The 26,993-nt window shown below is 42.4% G+C and overlaps 1 protein-coding gene across 3 annotated transcripts in view; it reads right to left on the minus strand.

Moving 5' to 3' along the window:
- Nucleotides 1-26,993, minus strand: part of LOC118103598 (interleukin-1 receptor accessory protein-like 1) — a 260,882-nt gene that overhangs the window by 128,876 nt on the left and 105,013 nt on the right. For all 3 annotated transcript variants that reach the window (XM_035150687.2, XM_035150688.2, XM_035150686.2), the window contains one exon: nucleotides 9,409-9,688. In XM_035150687.2, coding sequence (XP_035006578.1) covers nucleotides 9,409-9,688 — 280 coding nt within the window. The remainder of the gene's footprint in view (nucleotides 1-9,408; nucleotides 9,689-26,993) is intronic.

Here is a 26,993-nt window from a genome sequence, read left to right on the forward strand (position 1 = left end):
GGCTTAATCAAATGGAATCGAGCGTGGGACAAATGACCAATCAGAAGGAGCATGAAGGGCGTGCAGAGGAATAGGTTGAGACTGTAATGCATGCACATGGTAGATTGAATTTATATTCCAATTTCAATTACAAAGAGCACTCGGCATACTTCAAAATGAGCACATAGAGATCAGCGTTGCCAACTTTTACTGCATAAGTGAGAAAAACTACAACCGGTTTCCATTCGCGCCAAAGTATTGTTGTTTTGGATTCTGCACATGGAAATACCAAACCCATTGTTTCCCACAGTTATTGAAAACCCAGGTGAAATGCAGTATCTGGAATATAACACTATTTTCTTGGGAGAGCAGGCATGTGCACCGGCATGTGATATGCAAAACAAAACACTGCAAGCAATGCAATCTCGCAGCTTCAGGAGCTAATTTATGGAACTGAATTGCTCTTCAGACGTATGTTAACTATGTGCAGATATAGGATAATTGTATTAATGAAATTCCCACAATATGCTCTGCGTGAGCGAAAGTTTAATAATACATGCCGTAGAGCACAAGCTTCACAGGTGGTCATTGTATGAGGCATTAAAATAACTGTCTTTTTATGAGTAAATAATTTGTGTTTCTCTGCAGCCTATAGAGAAATGAAACAAACACAGACAGCAGAGTTATTGTGCAGATTAGATATGTCACGGATACAGATGTATAATTGTTTTTGGAATTATTTCAGCCTATGAAATGCTAATATCTCTGAGTACCCAGACCATTAACTAATGTTCTAATTATAACCTTTATTTAATTTATAACACTCAGTTAGTGGTATAGAAGTTCGTGGGTTGATGACTAATATACTATAATTCACACATGGTAGAATATTCATCTGTACTGTACTTTGCTGCAATAGGCAAAACGTCTAATACAATTTTATCAGAAAAAAACAAACAAACACAAAGCTACTATTGATTAAAAATGTATATACATTTCTCCTTTCCAGTTCTAAATAGTTGTCTCTTATTATCCAGCACCTGGCCCTACAGTGGCTATTCTTTGACACTACCATTGTACCGTCAGGTGTCCACAGTGCATATCTGGCCAAGTTCTCGCCGCCACATCCCAGCTGAATAAAGCGAAGTGTGAAAGGTGGACTGAACCCAAACAGCAGCCCATACATCATCGGACAATGGCTGCTGGAAAACAGCCTCGTCTGAAGCCAGAGCAGCCAACTAAAAGGCTGTCCAAACACCGTCTCGACAAAGCAGTCAGGTGTAAAAAACACTGAATATAGGTGAACATCATCAATAACCCCTGGCTGCTGGATGGAGCCGCTTGGCAAATCCATATCACACAATTAACTAAAACCCAGCCTGGGCTCTGTGAAAAACTGCTGCCAGGGTTCTGGCACCAGCTCTCTCATAAGTTAACCTCGTAAAGTAGTAACGTGAAAAGATCCTAAACTAAGACAGAATACCTAAACTATACCTACACAAATATTGGATGCATTGTAATGAAAGAAATACATGCAGGTCAATTTTTTTATTTTAAAACAAATTGCTTTCCTATTTCTTCATAAAACTGTGTAAAAGTGAGAATGTCGCTAAAATGATATAACACTAATGACATGGTGATGAGATAATAACTATAATTAATTAGGATGTGCTTTGTGCAGATGCCAGATCAATCAAAAAGAAGAGATCACGAAATGAGTAGCAGGCGTCCAGATGTCCTGGCTAGTGTATCACTGGTGTTTAACATTATTGATTGATTAAGTAATTTTTCATTTTGCTTCTGCAGTGCACAGGACGTACAATAAACTCTATTAATAAACATCCATCAGGGCCCCGCTGCTATAGCCATTGTCTGCAAAGCAATTCCACCGAGCCACAGTTAACCGATTGTCTCCTGCCAGGTATCTTATAACACAAACACCACCCTTAAATTATACATCATCCACAATCCCTGGCAGCACAAACCGCTCCTGCCGCTCCTTAGTCTAGTGTCTCTCATTGGCTTTGACAGCTGGGCTGGATCAATTGGACAGGCCCTGACTGGGGCTGAATGACAGAGTGTTCCAGACGGCCCATTCGGACTGTCACTTCCCTGAGAGATCACCAGCCACTCCTGCCCACGAATACTAATACAGTCAGCATGGCTGTGGTCTGGGACGAGTGCGGAGGGAGGTTTTTAAAGCGCACGTGGAGTCTTGGTATGTATGAGGAGACGCAGGTGCCAGGTGAGGCCGCGCCCAGAGAAGCGATTTGGGCTGAAATAAGCAAATGGATGCACATGCACACGCACACGGGCTCCTTTGTTACTTCCCCCTCCCATTGTCCTTTGCTGGTGACAGCCCAGGCCTTGCAGGGCATGCAGGAAACCCATTAATAAGCCCGGGACAGTGGCTGCATGCCAACGCCGCTGAACAGGGTCAAAGGTGAGACATTCGCTACCTGCCATGAAGTGGGATCTTCCTCAGGCTGCTACATCTGTCTTAATCTGACACTGTAATCCCTGCACTTCCCAATGAGATCCATACAGTGTGGTTGGGTGCGCTTGATTTGTCTTTGTACATCCATCTATTGAGTGTGTGTGGTGTGCATTCTGAGGTCTTTTGCTCATCCTTGCTGGTAAAAGGAACGTCTCTTTGTGTGGATTTAAAGCCACTTCAGAAACATCATGGCAACTGACTGACTACAGCGCAACTGCCTGCCAATGTTCCTGCTTATATCAGATCACAGACAATGTTGTTAATTAAAATAGAAAATGTATTACATTTGTTGGAATGTTTGCTTCAAGTTGGATTCTGAAAAGAAAAGCGTGGTTAGAACAAACTTTAGACAACTGCTAAATGGTCAATATTGACCCTGATAAAAAACTAGAGTTGATTACCTTTGTGCTGCTTGTTTACCTGTAAGCTTTAAGTATAAACCAATATTATTGTATCTCAGGACGGAGGGGCTTAATGTTTTTGTACCGCATCGATCTACATTATTCAGCACTCAAAACTCCTGTGACGTTGCTAGGCAATCCTGCAAAGTCCCACGTGAACGTCAACATCTTTTATGTGATTGGTATCAAAGCAGAAGCGGCAAAGCTGCTAAATTACGATGAGAGGGAGGATGGAGAGATAAGGCAGCGTGAACTTTAAACTCTGCAGAGAGAGCTGGCAGTGATTGAACTTCATAAGACTGAGGTGAACGTCAAGTGAACTGCAGCACTGAAAAGTTGATGAACGAGATTGTGAGAGGATTCCGTCACTCCCGGCACATCACCGTTGTGCTTTTTGACATTTCTCAGCTTATTATTCAATAAATATATAATCGACTCGTCAGGCTTCGATTTTGGGTCTTACATTTTTGTATTTTTTGGTGTGGGCACAAATTGTCTAATTTGATGTAAAATCCACAGGAACTAAGTGCATGATTTGGGACGTCTCTTCAGGCATCATAGCACTAACTGTACCTGACAGTATACATTTTAAACCTAAATTTTAATGATACCTTTTTAATTTTGCTTTTAATTCCGCCTGATTTTGTTCTTTATTGCTTATGTACTCTAACTACTCATAAATATATGTATATGTTTATCTCAATATCTCCTTTTGTGCACAAATGCATCCTTGTGCAATTATCCTGTGCCACCGGCCATATTCCCTTTATTTTCTTTTAATTTCGTTGATTTATTTTATTGCCTATTTTATACTTTCACATATGCTCTTCTCTACTTCATTTTGACTCTCTGCTGCTGTAACAAGTGAATTTCTCTGGCGATGGATCCATCAAATGAATCTCATCTCATCTCTGAATCCTCATTCCTGTTGTTTTTAAAGTGCTCAATAAATAAATCTGACTTGACTTGGTCAATGCACCTGCCCATGTACAACTTTGAGTAATGTTATAGTATTAATGTAGCAAATTAATAAATGAATAAATTAGTTATTTGAGTTATTTCAGAGTCCAAGTCAAGCTGCAAGTCCTGAAAATTAGGACCCCAGGACTTGTGGGAAATAGATAAATAAATACTTAAAAAATAATAAAAATAAGAACAAACATAATGCTACTCCAGCAGCATTGCTGTTTGCTCCTCTACCCATAATCAGCTCAAGTATCAGGTCGACATCTACCACCAGTTATAAGTTCCCTACCTACTCCTCTGGATTCAAATCCAAGTCACATCCCTTCAGAGGGAACCGATTTCAAACATCTCCCCTGTTTTTCCCTTTCCCTGTCATGTTGTTAGCCATCCCAGCTTTTACTCGGCTGTGTCTGTGCTGTCAGTGCGGTGAAAAAATAACAGGAATTAGCAAGTTTGTAATGCTAATAGGCTTAGAGAGACACTGGCAGCAGTGCCTGGGAGTTAGCGGTATCCTCCAAGTACCCGGGTGGCCCGCTTGTGTTTAGGTATTTGTGTTCTGTCACTCTATAGTAAGTGACACACTCCTCCACTGCAGATGTTTTTGCTCGGCATACGACCGAGCCCCTGGGGGGTGTAACATCTGAAACAGCTGACTGCTGACCTCGATTTGACACATGGCGCTGATCATCTCCTCCCTGCCGCTCCCGCCGCGTGCATGTGGCGTGAGCGTTCCCTCGTCGTACGTCCGTAATGCGATGTAGATGTGTGTGAGTGTGCAGAATGCGGCACAGTAATAAAGACATGCACAGAATGTTGAATGTGTGTTGACGTTGGCCTGCTTTCACATACAGATTGGAGGCACATTAAGTTCCCGTCAGTGGCAGCTAGACTCAGGGGAGCAGAGAGCTGACATGTCGCGTTTGCGTATTTCTGTGAGTGCGCGTGTGTGTGTGAGCGTGCATGCATATGATGATGCCCTCTGACACCCTTAAGTGCAGCTGAGCAAATATGCAGAGATGGGACGAGTTCAGGCACCCTGATGTATGTGTGTGTAAAGTAAGAGAGACGGGAAGGCCGGGAGTGTAAAGTCACAGCGTATAACGCGTGGGATCATGTAACAAAGTGCACGTTTGTATGCATTGGTTTGTATGAGAGTGCATCACAGAGAAGGGAAGAGACAAATGATGCAATAAATGAGGAACTGCATCATAAACGGCAAAATTATCCATCTAGATCTAACGACATATTTCGCCTAATCTGGAAATAAATGACTGTTTGTGCCAATGTTGCTTGATATGTCTACATCATCTTGAACAATATTAGGATGACAAACAGTTTTAAGAACATTCCTCATGATTAGGAAATTACTTGAAACTGAATGTGTAATAATTTCCAGCTGCTTTTCAGACTTTGCAAAACTTAGGATGTTTCATCATCTGCATTCGGCCACATGGTGATTAAGCTGCTCACAAAGATCTTCTAGTGGAATTAGATCTGGTAACTGGGGCAGTTCATGAAACCATAATGAAACTCAACCGTGGTAGAGGTCGAGTTTAAGTTGTGGCCATAGAGATGCACGTGGTCAGCAACGCTACTCTGGCTGTTGGATTGAAACAATGATTGATTGGTATTAAAAGGGGCCAGAAACACACATTCCCCACATCGTTACATCACCACCACCAGCAGCCTGGACTGGCGAACCAAAGCAGATTGGGACCATGTATTCCTGCTGGTGACCCTACCATCTGCCTAACGCAGCAGAAATCCAGATTTATCAGACCAGGCGACGATTTTAGGCTTCAACTGTCCAGTTTGGGTAAATCTGTGTCCACTCGAGCCTCAGGTTTTCCGGTTAAAAAGAACGGTAACCAAAATACTCGATGCGTTTTGCATTTTCAGATGCTCCCTGTATCTGAATAACCTAAATTATCCAATCACGTCTGACCTCTCTCGTCAACAAGGTTTGTCATTTAGCAGAGGAGCAGTTTCAGATAAAGTCAACCTAGCTTACTCTGGACCAGCGTTCAAGACACAGTCCAAGTCACCAATTTCCTTGGAAACATGAATTTGAGAAAAAACTATTTTGCACAGCAATAAGACACTGACCTCTCGTTGCATGACACCAAGAAAAATGCCGCATCAGTGTGTGTTCGCTGGATTTGGTGAAGCTGATGTGGGTGTGTTGTGAATATTCTGCCCACACTGTCCATCTCTGACTCATGCGATAACGCCTGTCACAGACAACTGGCAGAAATATCTGTATCTGGAGAGGCTGTGAGAGCTCCTGAAGAAATGGTGGTGCACACGACACTGTCTCACTTACAGCAGCGGTACTTTGCTCATGGTGGTTTGGTCTCGACACCCTTTAATGTATGAGTCCCAAGCTATATATATATATATAATGTGGTAAATGTTCTATTATTTCAATAAAGGGTGAGAAATAATATCAAACCATTGCCTCTCTTTAATCCTCACTATGCAGAACTGATTTCTAAAATAAGAAAAGAACAAGAACCAGCGGGGTTCTGGTTTCAGGTTCAGTTATCAGGTCACCGTGACCGGAGGTGTTCCTGAGAAATGGTCAGGCCAGTGTAGAGACGACTTCTTCTGTGGTTTAAGCATTCTTGGATACACCGGTCTGTACCGACACCTGCTTTCAAACAATAACATCATGGGGGGGCCCTTAGTAACAGGGACTGAATTGTTATGACATGCTCCAGTATGGAACGTATCCAGTAAGAGGTGATTTATTGCTGTGCTGTAATTCATCTGTTCCACCACTGAACACTCTAATTCCCTTCGTCCCTTTTTTAGAGGAAAAATCACCACGCTGCCTGATCCAAATGTGAGATGTTAACATATGCGAGCGCCGATTGTCTATAGGACCCTCGCTGCTTAAACAACAGAGAAGAGCAATCCTCTGATTTGGCGGCAGTGACTGGGGATTGAAATGAGTCACGTCGGCAGCCCGACGCGCTTCTATGTGATCGTAAAATTGGATGAATCAATTGCTGCCATTTTTAACACATCATCAAAGCTCAGACGCAAAATGAGAAGAATGTGACCAAAGTAAATGTGGTTTGCGAATGTCATACTGTAGCCCTTTAGGGTCAATCGTTCAGTCTTTAAACGCTGCAGTTCAAGTGTGATTACTGCCAAAGTGCTTCACCGGAGCTCTCTTTAATCTCTGAGAGGGAATAGCATGGAGGCGGCGCATCACGTGACGAATGCAATTCAGCATTGTTAGACATTTTTCTAGCGGGTATAAATTCAGTTTCAGTTGACGTGTGGTACGAGGAAGCAATCAGAAGTCTGTTTCCCAGAAACCATTGTCCTGTCAGTCACTCGGACGCAGCCCTGGACCTTACGATTATGGCTCCACTCAACAGAAATCACAGCATATGCTAATAGAGGGCTCTAAATCATTCTAATTTGATAGTCCCATGTGGTCCATTGTGATACATTGCTGTGCACTTCAGAACACTGCATTAGAATAAACATGTGACGCACTCACACACACACACACACACACACACACACACACACACACACACACACACACACACACACACACACACACACACACACACACACACACACACACACACACACACACACACACACACACACACACAGAGTATCCTAATCCTCACAGGTCTTTTAAGCAGGCCCTGTTTAAAGCCACCGTATGTCACTGTAAAGAACCGACTAATGAGCCAGTCGAGGGAAAACGCCCTTTACCTACAAGGTTAATAAGTTATTACTAAATACTCAAGTATGTGCAACTCTGCACATTATTCAGCTTTTTTGTATTCGGCTCAACTGTTGTAAAACTGACAGTAAACACCTTGTGACATATGAAAGTTAGATTTCTTTTTTTCAGCGTTCACTTAATACAGATTTAACCAAGGGCTTGACGATAAGACAAAATACTATGTCAATATGATTGATATCTATTATAATTATTAAGTGTAAAGACTGATTTTTGAGTGAAGGTTGTGGACACTGAAAAAAGGTAAATCAATTGTGTGTGAGTTAATGTATTCAGGATTTAATGAACTTATATATTAGTGACATTAAGATGGCCGTTTCTTTAAATTCTCAAATATTTTCCTCAATGGTTTCTCCATTCACTTTTTTTATTTTAAATAACATCTTAACAAGGTCTGGCAGTGTTAGAGCTAATCAGTGTAGCATGTGTTTGTATCCCTATAACAACCCCCTAGCTGTGATGGATGCTTCGAATAAGACAGAAAATCAGTAGAACTGATTATTAATCAATACTGGCAATTTGGGGATAAAGGTCAGTGTTGTAAATACTCCATTTTGGGTGGCACATTTTAAGATTTAAATGTCAGGACAAGTATGTGTGACTCTGCAAAGCAAGAACATTTAGGAGCAGCACAAAGCAACTGCAGGTAACAATAGTCCAAAGAAATGCCTGCGGAGAGAAATCCTGTGCCATGGAAAAGTGCTTTGTATTCACAGCTACTGTTATTTCTCTCCATGACGGGCAAATAAGTGTTGCCCCTAAATTTGCCTCTGAATGGCAGAGACTGGCGACAAAGCAACTCGACGCATCCAAATCAAATCTCGTGGCTCTACTTTCTGCGTGATTACACAATAACTCCGGGCTGACTGATTGTCTACCTCCAGAAAAAACGCTGCCAACGTGACTGAATGGAGAATTTTTGGATCGGTGCTGCCCGTTTCTATTCAAGGCGGCTGCCACAGCAAAGGGGAGCGGGCTAATGGTGCTGAATAGTAATGACTCAAACCTCTTAGAGCTGAGGAACACAAGGAGACCTAGCACTGAATGCAACTTCTCAAACGCACATTATTCACCTGTCCCAAATCGTTTGTTCACACTGGAATACGGATGTTTTTGTGGATTTTCCCTAATTCGAACAACGTCACGCTGCCATTTTTCAAGAATATGTGCTTCAAAGTTCCCTCGAGGAAATTGCTGCGGGCTCAGAGACAGCGGCTTTGCCTTTTTTCTTTCTGACTGGCCATGGCCAACCTGCACGGTAATGAAAACTTCTGCCAATATGAGCGAGGAAGCCAGAAAATTTACCACATTACTGAACTCATAAATCAAACAATCGTCTTCCTCCAGCATCACGCAAGTGGAAAAGGAAGATAGTCCCTTACTTTTTTTTTTTTTTTATCTGAGCAGCTTTTTCTTTTCCTCAATCTTCATGAAGTGAATTACTGTCCCTTCTTTTTTCATATCACTCCTCACTCTTTTACTTGTGAGGGCCAAAGAGATATGGATTTACCACTTGAACCAAATGGCTCACTGTCCACTAGAGGAGAATAAAGGAATCATTTAGCATATTAGGCCACGCAGAGGGACCTCAAACTGCTAAATGATGCTCCGTGGATTACGCACCAGTGCTCTTTCTGCACTTTATCAGAAATCAACGTTGTTTTTCTCATGCCCACAGAGTTCCAGAATCTTATTTACTCCCACTAATTTACCGACAAGAGTTTCTCGTGAATTAGGAACAGCAATTGATATTTGTCAGCACTGAAGAAAGCAGAAGAAGAAAGAGGAATCACCTTAATACGCAGGAGTAGTAGCCCACGTCATCCAACTCCGCTGGTCGAAACCAAATGGCGTCCTCCTCCTTGCTCATCCTCGTGCCATCGAAACTGATGGGTTCTTCAAAGTCCCCGTGTCCTGCGCTTTTGTACCACATAAGGCTGAGCCCTGCGCTCTGTGCATGGGTGTAGTTGGCCCGGATATATCCATAGAATAAAGCGCACTTAATCCGTACAGGTTCCCCCAGAAGCACCTTGTATTTCAGGTAGTCCACTGACCAGTCCGTGCAGCCCTCCACTGAAAGACAAAGGAAGAAGAAAAGAAGAGTAGAGTTAGTATGATTTCTGCAAACGGTGTGTATCATCACTCCAGGCCCAGCAGTGGAGATTTGTGCTCATGGAAAAGGGAACGTGGCAACCAGGACGAGACCAATTTCAGCGCTGGCATCAGCTCATCTCTTCATGTGCTTTGCCAGCAGTCCTTGTATCGTAATCAATAAAGATGCTCTCTCCCCTCCGTGCAGCATTGATGTCTCCGTCTCTCTTTTTTTTGTGTTTCACAAGACGACACAAACCAAATTAGGCTCTTTGCAAATGCACAGTATACACCTCGAACAAAAAGCTGCCTAAGTGTGCCCATATGAATTCACAGCTGATTTAAAAGGGGCCCGAGAACCAGCGTGTATCCTCGTAACATGTTAACATGTTGCCGTTTTACTATCACAACAACCCATTAAACGTTTAAATGAACTGTTAACATATCGCTTGTTGCATCCTGCCTTTGTTCGCCGTCTGCCCCTGCCTTCACCTACACACGCTGTATTTATATTTGACTCGGGTGTCACCATCTCATACATATTTTGATTCGACTGCCAATAAACTGTGTATAAGCCGCCATCAATATCCGTTTGAATGGCGGTGATGGCAGCCACTTACGTTTGACCTGAGAAAATGAGAAGCTGCTGCACGCCTGTGTTCATTTCCTGAAGCTATCAGACCATATTCACGCCTTAAACATTTTTCAATCATATAAATGGGAAAAGAAGCTTGTCTTATACTGCGCTGCTACACATGCCAAGGCTAAGGAATATGCGTGCTCCCGTTAAAACATCAAATAGATTGAAAAATAACCGTATTATTCATGCACAGCAGGCAAAGGGATGGTTATGGTTCTCTGACTTATTTTTCCTTCTTTAGGTGTATATAAGATTTAAGTGAAACACCAAATATATAATTGACATTTAATCCTGACCAAGCTCTGGCACACCAATGAAAGCTCACACAGATAATACCGACGTACTGTTGCTAATTGAGGTCTTCACACATGGTGAGTTGTTTGAAAAGACAAAGGTATCGTTTGTGTATCAAGCGTTCACAGAGAAATAGGAAGAAAATGAGTTTCCGGTGAGATGAGGCCTTTTTCATGAAGCGAGATTCTTGAGTAAATGGTAAATGGACTATTCACCTATTCACACACACACACACACATTCATTCATACGCGGTAACATTTCTACATGCAGAGCTTTTTCTATCATCTACACTGTCGTCACAGCGGCAAGTTGGGGTTCAGCACTTTGGACATAAACTGGAGGAACCCGGGATCGAACCAACAACCTTTTGGGTCGTGGACGACTTGCCAATCATCAGTGGACGATGGAGAATCACATAAAAAAGACGCATGGTCTATATTGACATGTTCAAGTATGGTCTACAAAGCATAGATTCATATTTGACTGTATTGATAATCCAAACTCTCAATATTGTCACCTAATGATGAAATTGCATATATATTTATACTTATATTATTGGAACATTGGAATTATTGATCGTTCAGAAGTTGAAATTATTGTACAAATATGATAATTATCGTACATCTGGCAACCCTGACACTGAGACACCTGTTAGTCAGCTAGCTTCCTCGTGTGTAATTGCGATAAATTACAATGGCAACCTATGCGGCAAGCTGATGCAAGTAATTCCTACATTATTTCAAGGTCAACAATAAAATGACAAGAGAGATAACATAATAGTTATTTATCATCATCTCATCAGCCTGGTAAATTGTGACGCTATATACTGTAGCTTCTATTTTATACCGTATAAATTATCTATCCTGTCTTCCTCAATTACTGCTACCCAGGATGACATTAGGCTATACATTTCTCAATGAAAGATCGTTGCTGCATGTCTTACAAATAAGATGAAAGCTGCTGAGCGCGCACCACAATTTTCTAAATACGTAAACTTCTATCCAATCCGTCGGTGCCCCTTTGAGACACAAGCAGACAAACTCTCTTGTATTAAAAACCAATCTGGGTTCATGGCTAATCCAAAAACAAGCTCTCCCACTGCTTCACCTTCCTTTTTCCATTACTTTCGGTTTCTGACGTCCTTCTTTCCCGAGTAGCTCTTCCTTCGAAAACATCTGGCGAGCACAGCTGCCGCGGACTCAACAGGCTCCACTAATTGAGCCTCCATAAACGTTTTATTTACCAAAGAAGGCGACTTGGCCACCAATCAGCGAGACGCGGAGCATGTGGCTGTCGTCGTGGGTAACCAGACAAATGGTGTCGGTGGGGAATTGAATAGTAGTGATTTATGTTCATTTATTGTACTGCTGCTGTGCTGCAAGGGTCAGCCTGAGAGTGGAATCAACACTGGTGGGAGCTCTGAGTGCTGGAGAAGAGATGGAAAAGAGAGACGTGTAGTAAGAACACTCGGAATCACTTGAACAGGGAGAGATGAGGACGACATAATGACACTCAGCTGAGGTACAGTTTAATTGCAAAAGATCCATCAATTACCAAAATCTTGCAGTCACTGATCTTGGGGTTATCCATCAAAATAAAGGGGGGAAAGTCCAACCGTCCTGTAAAAGAGGACTCAATGTACCAAAATGCAATGCAGTAAAAATTTGGGATTTTAAATAAAAGCCAGCATTATCAGCAAATAATGGCAAATTTACTTATCATTCAGCAATAAATAACTTTATTGTCTCTTAAGTTCGCTCAAGGGATTTATGAGAAATTTGAGAAATCAGTTCAGTAGATGGAGATAAAGACAAATGAGGCTTTTTTATGAAATGGTTAAAAATATATATAATATACAGCTTTAGAGTCTGGGTATTATTTTTTTCTTTAAATGACTCCTGTGATTTCAGCATCAGGCAGGTTTGACAGCTCATTCTACCTACATCTCACAGACGTGTCAGATCAGCACCTTTTCTAATGTGACGTGATCCTAAATTAGCAGGAGCGAGTCGTTCTCTTCATTTCATGAGACTGGGAACATTGCGTTCAGATGCAAAGCTTTGACGTGACCTTCTGAACTGCCTTTTTTTGCTGTTGTCTCAATTATGTGGGTCTTCCCAGGAGCAATTCAATGAGACATCCAAAACGCACAGAGTGAATAACAAGAAACCGAATTAAGCAAATAAAAATGCTGGAGAAAAGCGGCGTGAGCTCTGCAAACTACCCAACAGCACAATCCTTTCATTGTGATTACGTCTAACTGTTACTATGGCAACAAAGGATCTACCCTCGCTTATCGAGAACTTGCTAATTAGTTTGTGGACGATAATAACTTGAAGGCTTAAGGTAAAGACAACCACAGCAGAGATGGCTTCTAATCACGTGTCCTAATTTAGAGTCTGGAGTGTTTTACTTTCACGACTAATAAAAACAGCAGGAGGGCGTAGAAAGGTCGTGTGCAAGCAGACAGCAGCTCCAACAAAGAACAAGTTTAGTTTGGTAGAAAGTCAAGTGTGAGAAAACCTTTTCGTCTTTCTGTGTCTCAGCTGTGCAATGCATGCATAGTCAATGGGTGGTGCAGGAGCCCAGCACTTCCCTGCAGATAAATGATTGCGTGCAGTGATACTATTGAAATGTTCCATCTTATAGTTGTCGACTGGTTGTACTTAAATTCATTCAGACGTAATTCATATTTTTCTGTCGACATGTTGCAACCAATTATGGTGGATTCAACGCGTGGTCATTTAATAACATGCATTGTTTTAGATTAAACTACACAATAATATACAGTGTAAAGCTGTTACAGTTACTATAGTCAGAAATAGCCACATAATCCAATCGTATGATATTTAACGTGATTATACTTAATAATAACAATATACTCCACTAGCTAACCACTAAACGTGTTTTTACACCTCTATAGAATGCTGCCAACCCAGACGGAAAATAATATGACAAATTTCTCAGACTGGCTTTCATTTCGTCTCCACACACTGGATTTGGTAGCAGAAAAAAAAAGGCACAAAGCAAATTCATCACTGCCAAACATCAGACAGCCTGGCTCTGTCACTGCCTTTCCCATCAGCACTGCAAACAAACACTCAGTCCACTCCTTTCAACAGCTGAGCACTTTCACTCTTACTGAGGAGGAACGTCTCACAGGACGGGGAAGAGGAGAGCAAACTGCTTCAAAAGAGTTATTTTGATGATGGAGTACAAATGTGCTACTACAGCACAGTACATGATATCGTGCACAATTCTACAACAGGGTCAGGAAAACACAAAATGACATGCACTTGAATGTAGGGATGTTTGGACGAAAAAATGTAATTACATACTCAGAGGGAAATGGTTGATTATTGCTGAAAACATTCACAACATATAGCAGTGAGTCTTTTCAACAGTGAAATTAAAAGAGGCTTTTTCAACCACCCTAAGGCATTCAATTACTGCACAAGGTTTTGAAAATATCCCCAGTTCAACTGAGAATAATAAAACCGTCAAAAAAAGAACTAAATTAATTTCCCTTTAAGGGTGAACTGAAGCCCAACTGTTTCAAAGGGTTCGCCGTGTTTATCTCCAATTCCGCCACGAGGAACGTGCCGGCGCCAATATCCGTTATCTTCCACCCATCATCAAATTGCCAGTTTCGTCAGATTTTTTGACAGAGGGTTATCGTTCATTTCATTAAGTGAGGTTGGGGATTCCGCATAATCCGTTGGCAGGAAACAAACATGGTACAAAGCCTAATTGAACTCGATTAACATTTCCCCCCGCTCACCAGATTTCCATTCCACTGGATCACAATTGGTGAGGGAATTGGGCAATCCGCTGAGTTATAATAACAACTCCGGCAGCACTTCAGCGACTGGGACCATCAAGCGTACGCCAAAGAAGAGACGGGTAAATCCAGACAAACTCCCTGAGTACGTGTATGTGTGTGTGTGTGTGTGTGTGTGTGTCTGGGTCCCAACAATTCTGTTTGTCGGCTGAAAAAAATGGAAAATGGTAACTGTCAGCTTTCGCCAAACGACGGCAGAGCAAATGTTTGCAAGTCACTGTGCATGTGAGTCAGGATTTAATTGAGCCGCCGTTCCCTGACACCACATCGAAATAGGTCCTGTAACCATATCTCGATTTAACGCCGCGCCATTAAACAAACACGGGGCCATTTGTGAAGCCTGCCTTGTTTTTATATTTGTCATATTTTTACAATTGCTGTAAAAAAAAGCATTTGGAAAAGGTCTTTATCCTCTGGTTTTATGCATATACCCACTTTAAAGAGAATGTTATTCATAAAAGAGAGAAAATATGATGACAAAGGTAATTGGCTGCATAGGTTTTCATTTTTAAAATATAAAATGTCAACCGAGGGTTACACACAAATACAAATCATATACAAATGACTGTCAACATGTAAACATGTTCATAAATACCAATATGAAAAGCATTTCCTCTAAGAGAAACACAAAGTCTAGTTTTGATTTGACCCTCACTCTTAAGAGGATTACTCTGTGGAACAGCCCTCAGGCATTTTCCACTTATCTACAGAAATTTTTTTTCTGAATTTAATACACATTATAATGTGTATAGCTTTATAGGAAATAGATTGCTTATTTCCAGCGTATTGAATATGTAGGACAGGATATTCTAAAATATATTAAAAAAATAAATCTTGTTTGCGAGACCCATGCGACACAGATGGGACCAATATGCTAGTAAAGCATGAAAAAACAAATATGATGCGTTTGTGGTTTAAAGGGCACCACAATAAAGCTTAACAAATGTTATGTCACGGTGTCCCAGGGAGATTTTACTATCACATGAGCACAAGCACGGGCTCCTCCTGGAAAAGAGGTGATCAGCTCATAAATTGGGTTACAGGTCTGCTGAGGGGTAATCGTATGCAGATTGAGTCGGGTCACCACGGAGACTCCCACAAAGTGTCTGCTCCCTCATAAGCACTCAAGGAGATGGTTCACTACCATTTTTCTCTATAAAAGCCCCAGTGTAATTTAATCAGAAAGGTGTGCATACATTAGGCCTGGGCTGATTGGATAAACACACAAGCATCTGTAGACACACACACACAATCTACGAGGTGACGCGACATCAACCTTTACTTGCCCTCAAGAAAGTGTAGTGTGTTAGCTGGCCGGGCTCCAGGGTCCCTAAAGGAACTTATCAACTTCACAGCCACTTTTTGCCAGGGGAGGGAGGCTTCGCGGGGGAAAGAAAGATGTCTCGAAATCTTGACCTGCCATTTTCCACCTTGTGAAAACGCTGTCGCAGCAGAGTGGGTCTCAATTAAGAGCAAAATAGCTCTGATGTGTGGGAAAGGTAACCTCTCTGCTGCTGGCGTGCGGGGGGAGATTACCGACATGATTGAAGTACCTCCAGGAGCTTGAAGAAGAGAATAAGTCATCAGCCAATAAAGACATCAGCCACGGCCCTCTGCATGTGAAAGTATGCACACACACACACACAGACACACACACAGACACACACACAGACACACACACAGACACACACAGACACACACACACACACACACACACACACACAACAAACAAGCAGAGAGCTTGTGCTTGAACAGAAAATAATCAATTCTGAAAAGTGCAGCAGGGAGAAAGAAGGGCTGTGTTGTGGCACTGCAACAGAAAGGAAACTGCAAATGCTAAAATGACCACCGTAATGGGCCATATGGCGGCATGAAGCAGAATCTACAACCACCTGTGAGCGAACAGTCATCTATAAATACCCAGAGAGGCACTGCAGGGGCCGAAATGTTAATAGTCCCACATCTGATGAAATATGCCTATTAAGTACGGCGCTGGAATAAGGACGTAATTAGCCGAACTTAAAGTTAGCATAAAGACAGGAGGCAAGGGCAAACAGCAAGTCTGGCTCTGTCGAAAGTGAAAAGATTCCCTTGCCAAAAAACTCTGAAGCTCATTAATCAACTAACCCAAACCCAAACCCAAAATGACTGTGCTTCACTGGCTGTTTCTGGCAAACTATGCAACAGCAGGAGACACAAGACTGAATGCAGAAAAAGAAAAACTATTGCTCTAACATGCAACTTCCCACAAATAATGAATCCATCCAACCATTATCCTGTAAGGGCTGCAGGGGAGGCTGCAGCTAACCCCACAGTGTCATGGTACGCACACATACAGTCTTTATACATCATACTAAAACAAAACCTACTTATTATAACATATCTGCATTGTTCTAGGCTTTGGTCCTTTATGTAAAGATGGATGATGTGTCTCCACGTCCTCCCACTTTCCAGAAATGAAGCCAAAATATGCCAGACATGAATGCTGCCATCTTGGAGCCAGAGTCTGAGAGGTCCCGCTGATAAATGCACTCGACCAATCATGAGTCAGTCTCTGATTCATTTTTTATAGCTTCAAATTACTTACTAAAACCAAACTTACCTGAAAAATTAACACATACATCGGTGTGATATAAGAACTACCTAAAATGGCATGTACTGAGACTCGGTTTGGTCCATGTGCCATCCACTAACATGGAGGAGGCAGGAATAATGAGCTATAGTGCTGCCAGCCACCAGGTCGAGTACCACACTTTGGCTTCACTTTAGGGGTGGAGTCATATCATCCATCTTTATATACAGTCTATTGTCATGATATCAATGTGCACAAACTACATGCTGAAGCTTCCTATTATGTAAAATTACATCAATCGAACTGATGTAAACACTGATGACACTTTATCGACCAACTTACTGGTTAAACCTAGACTTACCATAATTGCTGTAATTGTGCACACCCTGGTTTTTCAGTCAACAAAGCAACACAAACGTCTCGCTGCCAAGATCACAGCATTTACTTTGTTGAATACATGAAATACTATCTGATAACTGATATTACATGGCAATAAACATAAATACATAGTGTTCCCGTAACGCACAGATATGATGACAGTATTGAGCTTCTCATTTCACCACTGACTATATTTCCCTTTAAAGTCAAAGAAAAGACACCCCTATAATAGCATATTTTTACTGTTTCCAGAAAAATATTTAACATAGATGAGGTAAACCAGCTTATTTCATGATGGCAGTGACATTTACCTCCAATCCTCCTCCCCGTTCCTCATAAGCAACTCTATCTCTCCATCTCGCCTGCACTTTGCTCTCATGACACTTCATCTTCATTTGTTGTTTGTCTCCCTCTCCTCCTAGACAGCCACTGGGCTGTCATTTATATGCAAATACTCATATGTGATTGAAAAAAAAAAAAGAAACAGTTATTCTTCCTATCGCAAAATAAACATTGCCCGCAATCTTGCTGGCTTCCCCCGTCTGTATCAGATCCGGCTCCCCTGATTGGACACGGCCTTCAGAGGGAGCAGAGCCTGCTGTCTCCAATCATGGGTTAAATGCTGACGGGGACAGGAAGCACAGAGGTAGCTGATAGGAAAAGGCGACATCGCCAGGGTGGACCGTCGCCGGGAAGAGAATAAGAAAAGAGGTACAGGGTAAAATACAACACACACACACAGAGACACACACACAGAGACACACACACAGAGACACACACACGGGTTGGTGAGATTACTTTGGCAGAAATTATTCAGGTAGAGCACAAGCTGTTCCTTCTTACTGCCACACTTTATAAGGGCAGCACATGTCCACACCCATTCAGCCACAACAGACACCCATCATCAAATTTGATCATTTTTTAAATTAATTCAACTTCACGGTGCTGTAAATGTTTTCTGATGTTGTCTTCAAACGTGTGCAGCGTTTTTATCATCTCGAGCTTTGATCGCATCAGATGATTATTGGCTGAGTCCCTGTTATGTGAACTGGCAACAGCAAAATATTGTAAGTGAAAGTAGGAGTAGCGCCTGCGATTGAATGCATCTGCCAATAAGTCAAGTAGCAGTCACTACCCATGTTTGTCCAGACTCATTATATTTGTATTGAAGACTTTGAATTTTATTTATTTTATTGTAAGTGAATTCTTGAATTATATGTTTAGGGGGTGTCACAGTTATAATGGCTGTTGATGCATGATCCATCAGGCCAAACCTCTGACTATTAGTTTAGCTGTAGCCTTTGAATGTTGCTCAAAGGAAGTGAGGGAGTGAATAAACTTCTAACTTATAAGGTGGAACCATTGACAGTATAAATATCGATGAAGACTCCTGGTCCTGAAAGTGACGCAAAAAAAACAAAGAAACAAAAGGGCCAAAACCCTATATTCTCTCCGATAACCTGCAGGGGGAGACTCCAAGTCTGTATTTTGTGTTTGTTTTGTACATAATGGTCCCATTAATAGTAAAATAAACTATAAAGCACCGAATGCTATGTGACTGACAGCTAGTGCCGCTCAATTTGTGCAGGTCGCAGGAAAAGGTGGGAGCGTGCAGTGTCCTTGAGCTCTCAGTCAGGCTCCACCCACCACGTTTCAAAATATGGTTACTTCTGGTGTCCCGAAGAAAAAGTTGACACTAGACAAACTGCCAAACTTCAAAATGTCTGTTCCCAAACCAATTGGTGGCGTCACAGTAACTTCAGTAAAACGTCATCAGTGTGTGAATCAGTCTATGTATCTCTACATAGGAAATAAAGCCTGTTTTCCCTCTTATTCTCAACAGCACTTGTATTAAATTTGTGAGGAGAAACCCATCATTGTCCAACACTATGAAAATACTTGTATCTGTCTATTTTCTCCCAGTTCGTGCGTTTTTTCAGGGGAACATTTGTCAGGGAGTAGATGTAAAAAGTGTTCCCCGTTATGGCTGCTGTGTCTCATCCAGAGAGAGTACTATATAATCAGAAAATCATCCTCCAGTTCCCCGCGGTGCCAGTAATCCTCCCATCTAACAAACAGCTTTGGGAGGCATCGAGACACACAACATAAACAATACTGACTCCTGAAAAAAAAAAGAAAAGTGCTGCATTGCAGACATGACTGCACACACAGGACACAAGAGTGTGGATTTTTTTCCCCCACACACACCCACACAGGTACAAAACACACACACACACACACTGAACAGAGAGCGGGCCTCACACTCTGCGTTGCCTCCACTGGCAGCCCTGTTATTGCATGCTGCATCATGGTGGTGTGGGTACGCTAAGCCGGTGACTCAGACCCGGTCCACTACAGACACCGACACACCATTTGGGCGTTGTGCTCCGATGCCCCCGCGAAATGAGCGCTTCGGCGAAAATAGAACGCACCCAGATAGATAGAGAGCGGCGTCGAGTCAGCCTCTGTGTCAGCCGTTTGTGAGACGATAAGATGGCAAGAATATGGAACAAAGCGAGCGGCGGGCGTCGTCCTGATGGTGTCAGCTCTCATACGGTAACTCTGACCTTATTGTTTTGTCTCTCATTTTTTCCCACACTGTTAACTATCAGAGCATCATCTCCCCCTCCCTTTTCCCCCTCTGTGCGCCGTCTCTTCCTCTATCTGCAAGCTATTCAACTCTTGTGCAGAAAAGTGGGAGGGTGAGGGAAGGTTATGCCAGAAGTTCAAAGACAGAGGAAGGAAATTATGATAGAGAAATGATTCAAGCTGTAGATCAGCAAGAACACTAAGGTCCCAAATAGCCCCAGAAGTAAGGGCGTCCGGGTTGTAAATCACTTGAGGCAATCGCCAATAATTCTGCAGGAAGTGGACGGTCACTCCAATTCTTGATAGAAATGTCTTGAAGGTCAAATATATCGGGAATATTGAAAGGAATTCAGAAGTTAGGCAGGAAAACAGGAAAAAAACACCACACACGCTGCACACACACACACACACACACACACACACACACACACACACACACACACACACACACACACACACACACACACACACACACACACACACACACACACACACACACACACACACACACACACACACACACACACACACACACACACACACACACACACACACAGGCAGCCAGGGAAACCTAGTGGTCCGGAACAAGAGTAGAGCCAGAGCTTCCCATTAGAGGACATTACTGTCAAACACTGGAGCGAAAACTACCTGCTGTACACTGATTACCAACCTACCTCCAGCTACAATTCAATTACAAACGAGATAATATGAGGCGCCGCACTCTTTCTCCGTGACAATGTTCAGCCAGTGACATTGGGAGGTGAGGACAGCTGGGGGACATGTTTCCTGAATGTGCACAACTGTCCTTTTCTTTCATACTCTTGCACCACAATGAGTGTTTTTGGGCTCAGGTCTACCAGTATGTCTACTGCTCTCATTACATTTTTTTAAGGATGTGGCAGCATGGTCTCCCAGCCTGAGGGGCTGCATAACAATGTTTCCACCATGAGGATGCTACAAGTAAGGAACAAGGGTTGTTTGCAGTGTACTAATCCTTTTGTTTGCTTTTGTGCTCATGAGAAGTTGAAGTAGGGTCAAGTTTTTGCGTTGCTCATAGGATCAAAGATGCAGCATTTCAATAACAAAGCCTCCTTTATGGTGCAGGTGGATCCCATCAGTGAAGTGATGAGTGCAATTGAACAGCAAAAGACTTCCATTGCATCGAGATGCCTTCTTCGTTAAGGTGCATATTAATAGCAGTCATGGTGATGGAGGATCCTGATTTCAGACATGCTTTCGGGTCCACACACTTTCCTGAAATTAGGGAATGCAATTGTTCGAGTCAGTTGTTCGGGATGTTTTCTCGCAACTTGCCAGCCAGCTCCCCAGTGAAATGACAGAGTGAGATAATGTGAGACTTCAGCAGGAAAACGTCCGGAAAATCCAGAGCGAGCCGGGGGGGGGGAGTGTTGATGACATTTCTAACATGCAACGAACGTGAAACTAGAAGAACACAAACACCTAAGGATGAATAAGAGGAGCCGTAAGTGTAGAAGATGATGGCGAAGATGTCAACTTGGTTTTTGCAATAAGGGCCTCCGCCGGTGTTGATTTTCCTCAGCCATGTTCTATCCAGGCACCACCCTTCACTTAAATGTTAGGGGGCATCTTCCTGTTGTTGTGAACGCGTCTGAAACGGACAATCTCCAACTTCAGAGTGAAAGACTAATTCTGGAAGATGTCTGGCCCCATTTTTCTGGAGTTCTTGTAATTGAAGGGGAAACTGTTGGTGCAGTGTCTTCGGTAAAGGGACATTACTAAGAGTTATTAGCGGCAACAGGAACGTATTAGCCCAAATTGGTGGGTAAAGGGAAAAATTCAGAGCAGTAATTTATGGAGAATGCCTGCCATTAGCAGACGTTCATATAATCTGCCACCAAGTCAATCATTTGAAATATTCTCCCCAGACTGAAGATGAGTAATAGTCTCAAAACGAGCCTTTTTAAAACAATTTTACCTTTGGGAGGAAATTCTCCCGACATTACAAGTCCAATTATGGAGCAGACTGGGGAAGGAAGCGGCTTTGCAAATCAAACATTAACTTATTCATACTGTAAATCTGGGGAGGAAAGGTCATTTATTGTACCAGTCAAGAGGCGAGCTCTCCGATAATGAATTATTAAAAAGGGGTCCGCTCATAACTGCTCCAAAATCTCTAAAAAAAACAGGGCTGAGAGCAACAGCAGCCAACCTAAAGGAAATACAGTGGAAGAGAATAAAACTGCATTTGATTTGAATTTGACTGCTCTTTCCTCCGTAAATAAATAAATAAAAATAGCGCAAATTCTAAATGAATAATATTAAAACACTGCAAATAGCGAGAGCTTGTATTTAGGTCAAAAACACTTTCAACTATGAAAGTAATTAAATAAAAGATGAACGCGAGCCCTATCTGGTCATTTTGAGACACTTTTTTAGTTATATAACTACGCAGGCGTACTCTTCACCACACACACATATATAAACACAACCACTGCTATATGTTCCACTCAAATAAAATAAACAGCTCCCTCAACACACACACACACACACACTGCGATGCCCTCATCCCTCAGCCGAGCCGCTGATAACAAGCAGTTCGTTTCCCTGATTCAAAATAAGCCGTCCTATTCTGCTCCAATTAGAAGCTTAGCAAGAATTCCATTAGCATGTGCTTCACCCCATCTCCTGCCTCCAGATGCACCTACAGTTCAGGCACGGGGGTAGGGAGCCGGGTGCCGAGGTGCGTAACAGTTTAAAAAATATATTCATGCACAGTGTCAGCAAATTAGAGCCTTAATGCAAATTGAATTTACAATAAATCCACCTGGAGCTGCCACAGAGGAAGACGAGGGGGGAAAAAAGGAAGACGTGGAATGAAGAGGCAAAGGAGGGGGAAAAAGCCAACAAAATGAAAATGGACATCCTGGCACTATGAACATACATTTGCATATACATCATTAATTAAACCGGGGTTCACTACTTCAGATGGATGACCGTCTGAGGGGAAACTAGGGAGCGAACGAAAGTCGAACAGAAACGAAGGTTAAAGAAGAGATGACAATTCACTGACTGATCTTTGCTGGTGTTTACTTACACATCAAGTATTCTATATTATATAATAAAAAAATAAATAAAAAATGACTCGACAGCCAATTAGCAGCGCTCATTCCGTTGGGTGGACAACAGCAAAAGAAAACTCGAGAATAATCTGCAGCCCTGCAGTCAAAGACTCGGTGGGCCTGTTAGTGGGAATCGCAGGTTCGGGCAAGGCACCAATGGGGTAATCCAATATAAACAATCTATCCGCAGAGGTGGTTGAGTACACTCAATTAATACGATTGTTCCTCGGCTGTTCACGCTGGCTCTTTCAGGTGGTAAGTGCTCCCCATGCAGCTGTTGATTGTGGGAACGCAGAAGCGTGCGGCCGTTGAAGGTGTCACCAGCTTTCAAAAGACGCAAAGGAAATGTATTTTATCACATTTCCCTCTAAATATGGCAGTTTAACATTTGTTTGCAGTAGCAGGGATATGCGATGTGGTTCCCAGAGCCCGATTGGTGACTAAAGGTGCTTTTGCAGTACGGGCCCAACAGCAGGTGCAGCTGCCTTTAAATCCCTTCTTAAAACGATCTTATAAAGCATTAATTTCTGTGTGAACTTTGACTTCTTTTATGGATTTTTTTATTTGCGCTGCAATTTGTTTCTTTGACAAGAAAAGTGCTTTGCAAATAAAGTAAAAAAAATACAATTTTAAAATCCAGTTTATTATCTCATGAAATGTTATTTCATCTTTTTTACAACAGTGGGTAGTTTTATTTCATTCTGCCGTTTTTAAACTCTAAAATGTTATTCTTCCAAATGGTTGATTTCACAAGGCCATTTCATCAATGACCATTTCATAAAGCCAAATATTCCTCATTTAGTTATAATGTATCAAACAAGACAAACAGGACAGAGACAGAGTGGCTGCTGTTATGACCTGAAAACTTTTTTTATTTTGTCTGTATCTAATCATATGTCTATTTTTTATCTTCTTTGGGTCCATATTTAGCCTCCTGTGATGACGCAGACCATAGAATAGTGAACATGACTTGACAAAGCATTTTTGTCACATGAATGTTCTTTAAAGACAAAAATACATGATAGATTTTAAACTCTGGGGAGTTTTTTTCTGATGGGTTTACTTTACCTTCTTTTGTTTTGTTATTTATCTTTTTAAGGGAAAGTTGCACTCAACCGAGGCTGACTGATAATGACGAGGCTGTCGTTTCGGCATTGAACACTGTACGCCAGATGGTCACGCCAGCACCCTCTGACCTCGCTGCATGTACATCCACAAAAGGAACGGGAGGGAGGGTAAAATGGCGCGTTCTTGTTGTGGCTATTAAAGGCGTCTTTGTAAAGACAGAACATGTATTGGTCCTGCAGCAACGTCCTCTGCCCCTGCACCAAGGCTAATTCAACAGATAATGCTCCAACAGGCTGGAGGTCAGAGGAAAACAACTCCAGCTACAGTATATGTGTGCAGGAGCTGCACTAGATAAAAACCAGTTGCTCTGATATTGATCAAATGCTAAGACTGGTGCTCTGGTATATTAATCAAACCAAAGCAGCTCTGCTGTTAAGCCATCTACAGCAAAGTATGCCTACCTGGATTGCAGATCTATTTTTTTTTATCACTTGAAATATTAAGAGAGGTTTTTTTTCTTCTTTTTTAATCTGCTTCTGGCTCATTCCTCCTCCCTTGGCTTCCCCTCTGCCAGTAATCAAGGAAAATCAAGGAGGCAGTGCCCTTGGTCGGACTTTAGACAGAAAACATGATAAAGGCTCCGGGCTGTAAGGGAGCTATGAAAAATCCTAATTCCCCCGGTGAGATGAAGAGGATGTCATGAAGAAATTGAATTACAATTTCCCTGCTGTTAAAAGGCTAAAGAGGTCTGACGGGATGAGAACAAAAAGCCATTGTTCAACTTTGACAAAGCATCAGTCTGGTAGCTACTCAAAGACAGAGAAAAGTCAATCAGAGAAAAAAGTAGTCTGTAAATGCACCTGTAACTAAATAATAATCTTTGCTAAACACTAAAATATTATAAAAGAGACAAATAAAATGGAAATTCAAATTTCATGTTAATGCAAACTATTGAACTTGACAGGATTAACACACAGGCAGGTTTTAAACAAAAGCCCTCATTTAAAAAATTGCTTCACATGTCCGTAACACCATTTTTTGTTGTTAATCCATCCCACTTTAAAGTAAGTGCAAGTGAAATGTGGCAGCTAAGTTGTTGTTTCCCCTTTTTCCTCTGCAGAAAAAAAACATAATATAATGCAGTGGCGGTATTTTGTCATCTTATTTCCCCATAATGCCAGAAAGCTGCAGTTTGCGAAACCACTGCCATATTCCACTGTGTATTGTGGAATAATCACTTACAATGACTCTAGTGCATCCTTGAGCAAGGCACAGGGCTGAACACTGACCTGAACCTCCATTTGAAGGAAAGTAGGCAAATCAAGGATTCCCACATAATGATGAAAGACGCACGGAGGCATAAGGAATAAGACAAGGAGAAAGATAAATATCTATATTTGTCATTCCTCATTCCGCTCTCCCTTCCATCCATCTTTGTCTCTGCCATCTTGGGCCGCCGCACATTATCTAATAAAGCGGAAATTCCATAAAAACAACCTTAAAAACCCCTCAGCCTGCCAAACCCTGACACCGGCCCATTTGGGGAGCCGTCGTAAATTCTGAAGTCTGTGATTCTTTTACAGAAAGCATGGGGAGAGGTGAGCTAAATGGATGAGAGCGCGGTAGTTGCCAGTAATGTATGAAAAGGGGAAGCGAGTGGAGGGAGGAGGAGCGACACAAATGCAGAAGGAGAGAGGTGCGCGTGTGGACGGGCACAGAAAGAGACAGATGAAAACAGACTCAAAGACAGGCTGAGAGCCCATCTCCTAACTGCGTGCATATTAATGCGGCACTGCGGGAAATCCAGCCAGCCCGGCAGCAGCCAAGGTCACCAGAGATTACCAGGACCATGACTAAACAGGCTGGCCAAAGATTACAGAGGACACCCTGCTCTCCACGACAGCCCTTCACCCCCGCCACCTCTCTCACCCCAAGTCCTGTCTCAATCCGATGGGTGAGTGCTAATAAACCAACAAGTCGTCCCTTTCTCCGTGATGTGCGGGAGTGGGAGGAGGGCTGAATGCATGAATTTCGATTAGGTTGCACATAGTACCAGGGGTTGTGATGATGTAACAAGGCAGAGTTTCTTGCAGCCGCTGCCACCTTCTCCCTCCCTCGCTCATGCTCTTCCCTGCCGTGCGGGTGAGGATGAACGACAGGAAGAAATGAGGAGGGTAGAGTGGCGTTGGAGGATCAATTTCTTCCTCCGGCCACGACTGGACACTCCTCCTCCTCCTCCATCAGCTCCATTAAACAAGCTGTGTCATTAATGGGCTATTCTAGGCCAACGTGTTCCATTAGTGTTCCATGTGCCCACTCATCTGAGCAAGCATGATAGGGAAATATACACGTGTAGGTCGTAAAGCATTGTGGGTAAGACGAGCGTCACAAGTCGGTCGCATAACATATTCACACAAAAGGTCTCCCGCTGAAGACAGGTACTTGGGAGCACCTTCACTTCCTCACAAACCTGATCTACGCACGCCGTAATTGGAGTGGTGCTATAAAAAGCCAAATTGCAGCACCTCGCGCATGCATAGTGACTCTGCAGCACACACACACACGGTTTCTTTATTCTTGGTGGGCGTGCGACTCCCTTTCGATTAACAACCAAAGTTTCCTGCAGAGTCTGGATATACGTCTCTTCTACGAGATCGATTCCACACTTTGATGATCTTCTAATGAAGGCAGTAAACATGCAGATTAGAGACTGCCAGTAGAGCCTTTCTAAATGTCTCTCCTCCTCCCACTTTATCTACTATCCACTATTTAGGAAGCCATCAAGAAGAATAGATCCCAAGAT

This window comes from Hippoglossus stenolepis, chromosome 24 (genome assembly GCF_022539355.2).
Source record: "Hippoglossus stenolepis isolate QCI-W04-F060 chromosome 24, HSTE1.2, whole genome shotgun sequence".
NCBI lineage: Eukaryota > Metazoa > Chordata > Actinopteri > Pleuronectiformes > Pleuronectidae > Hippoglossus > Hippoglossus stenolepis.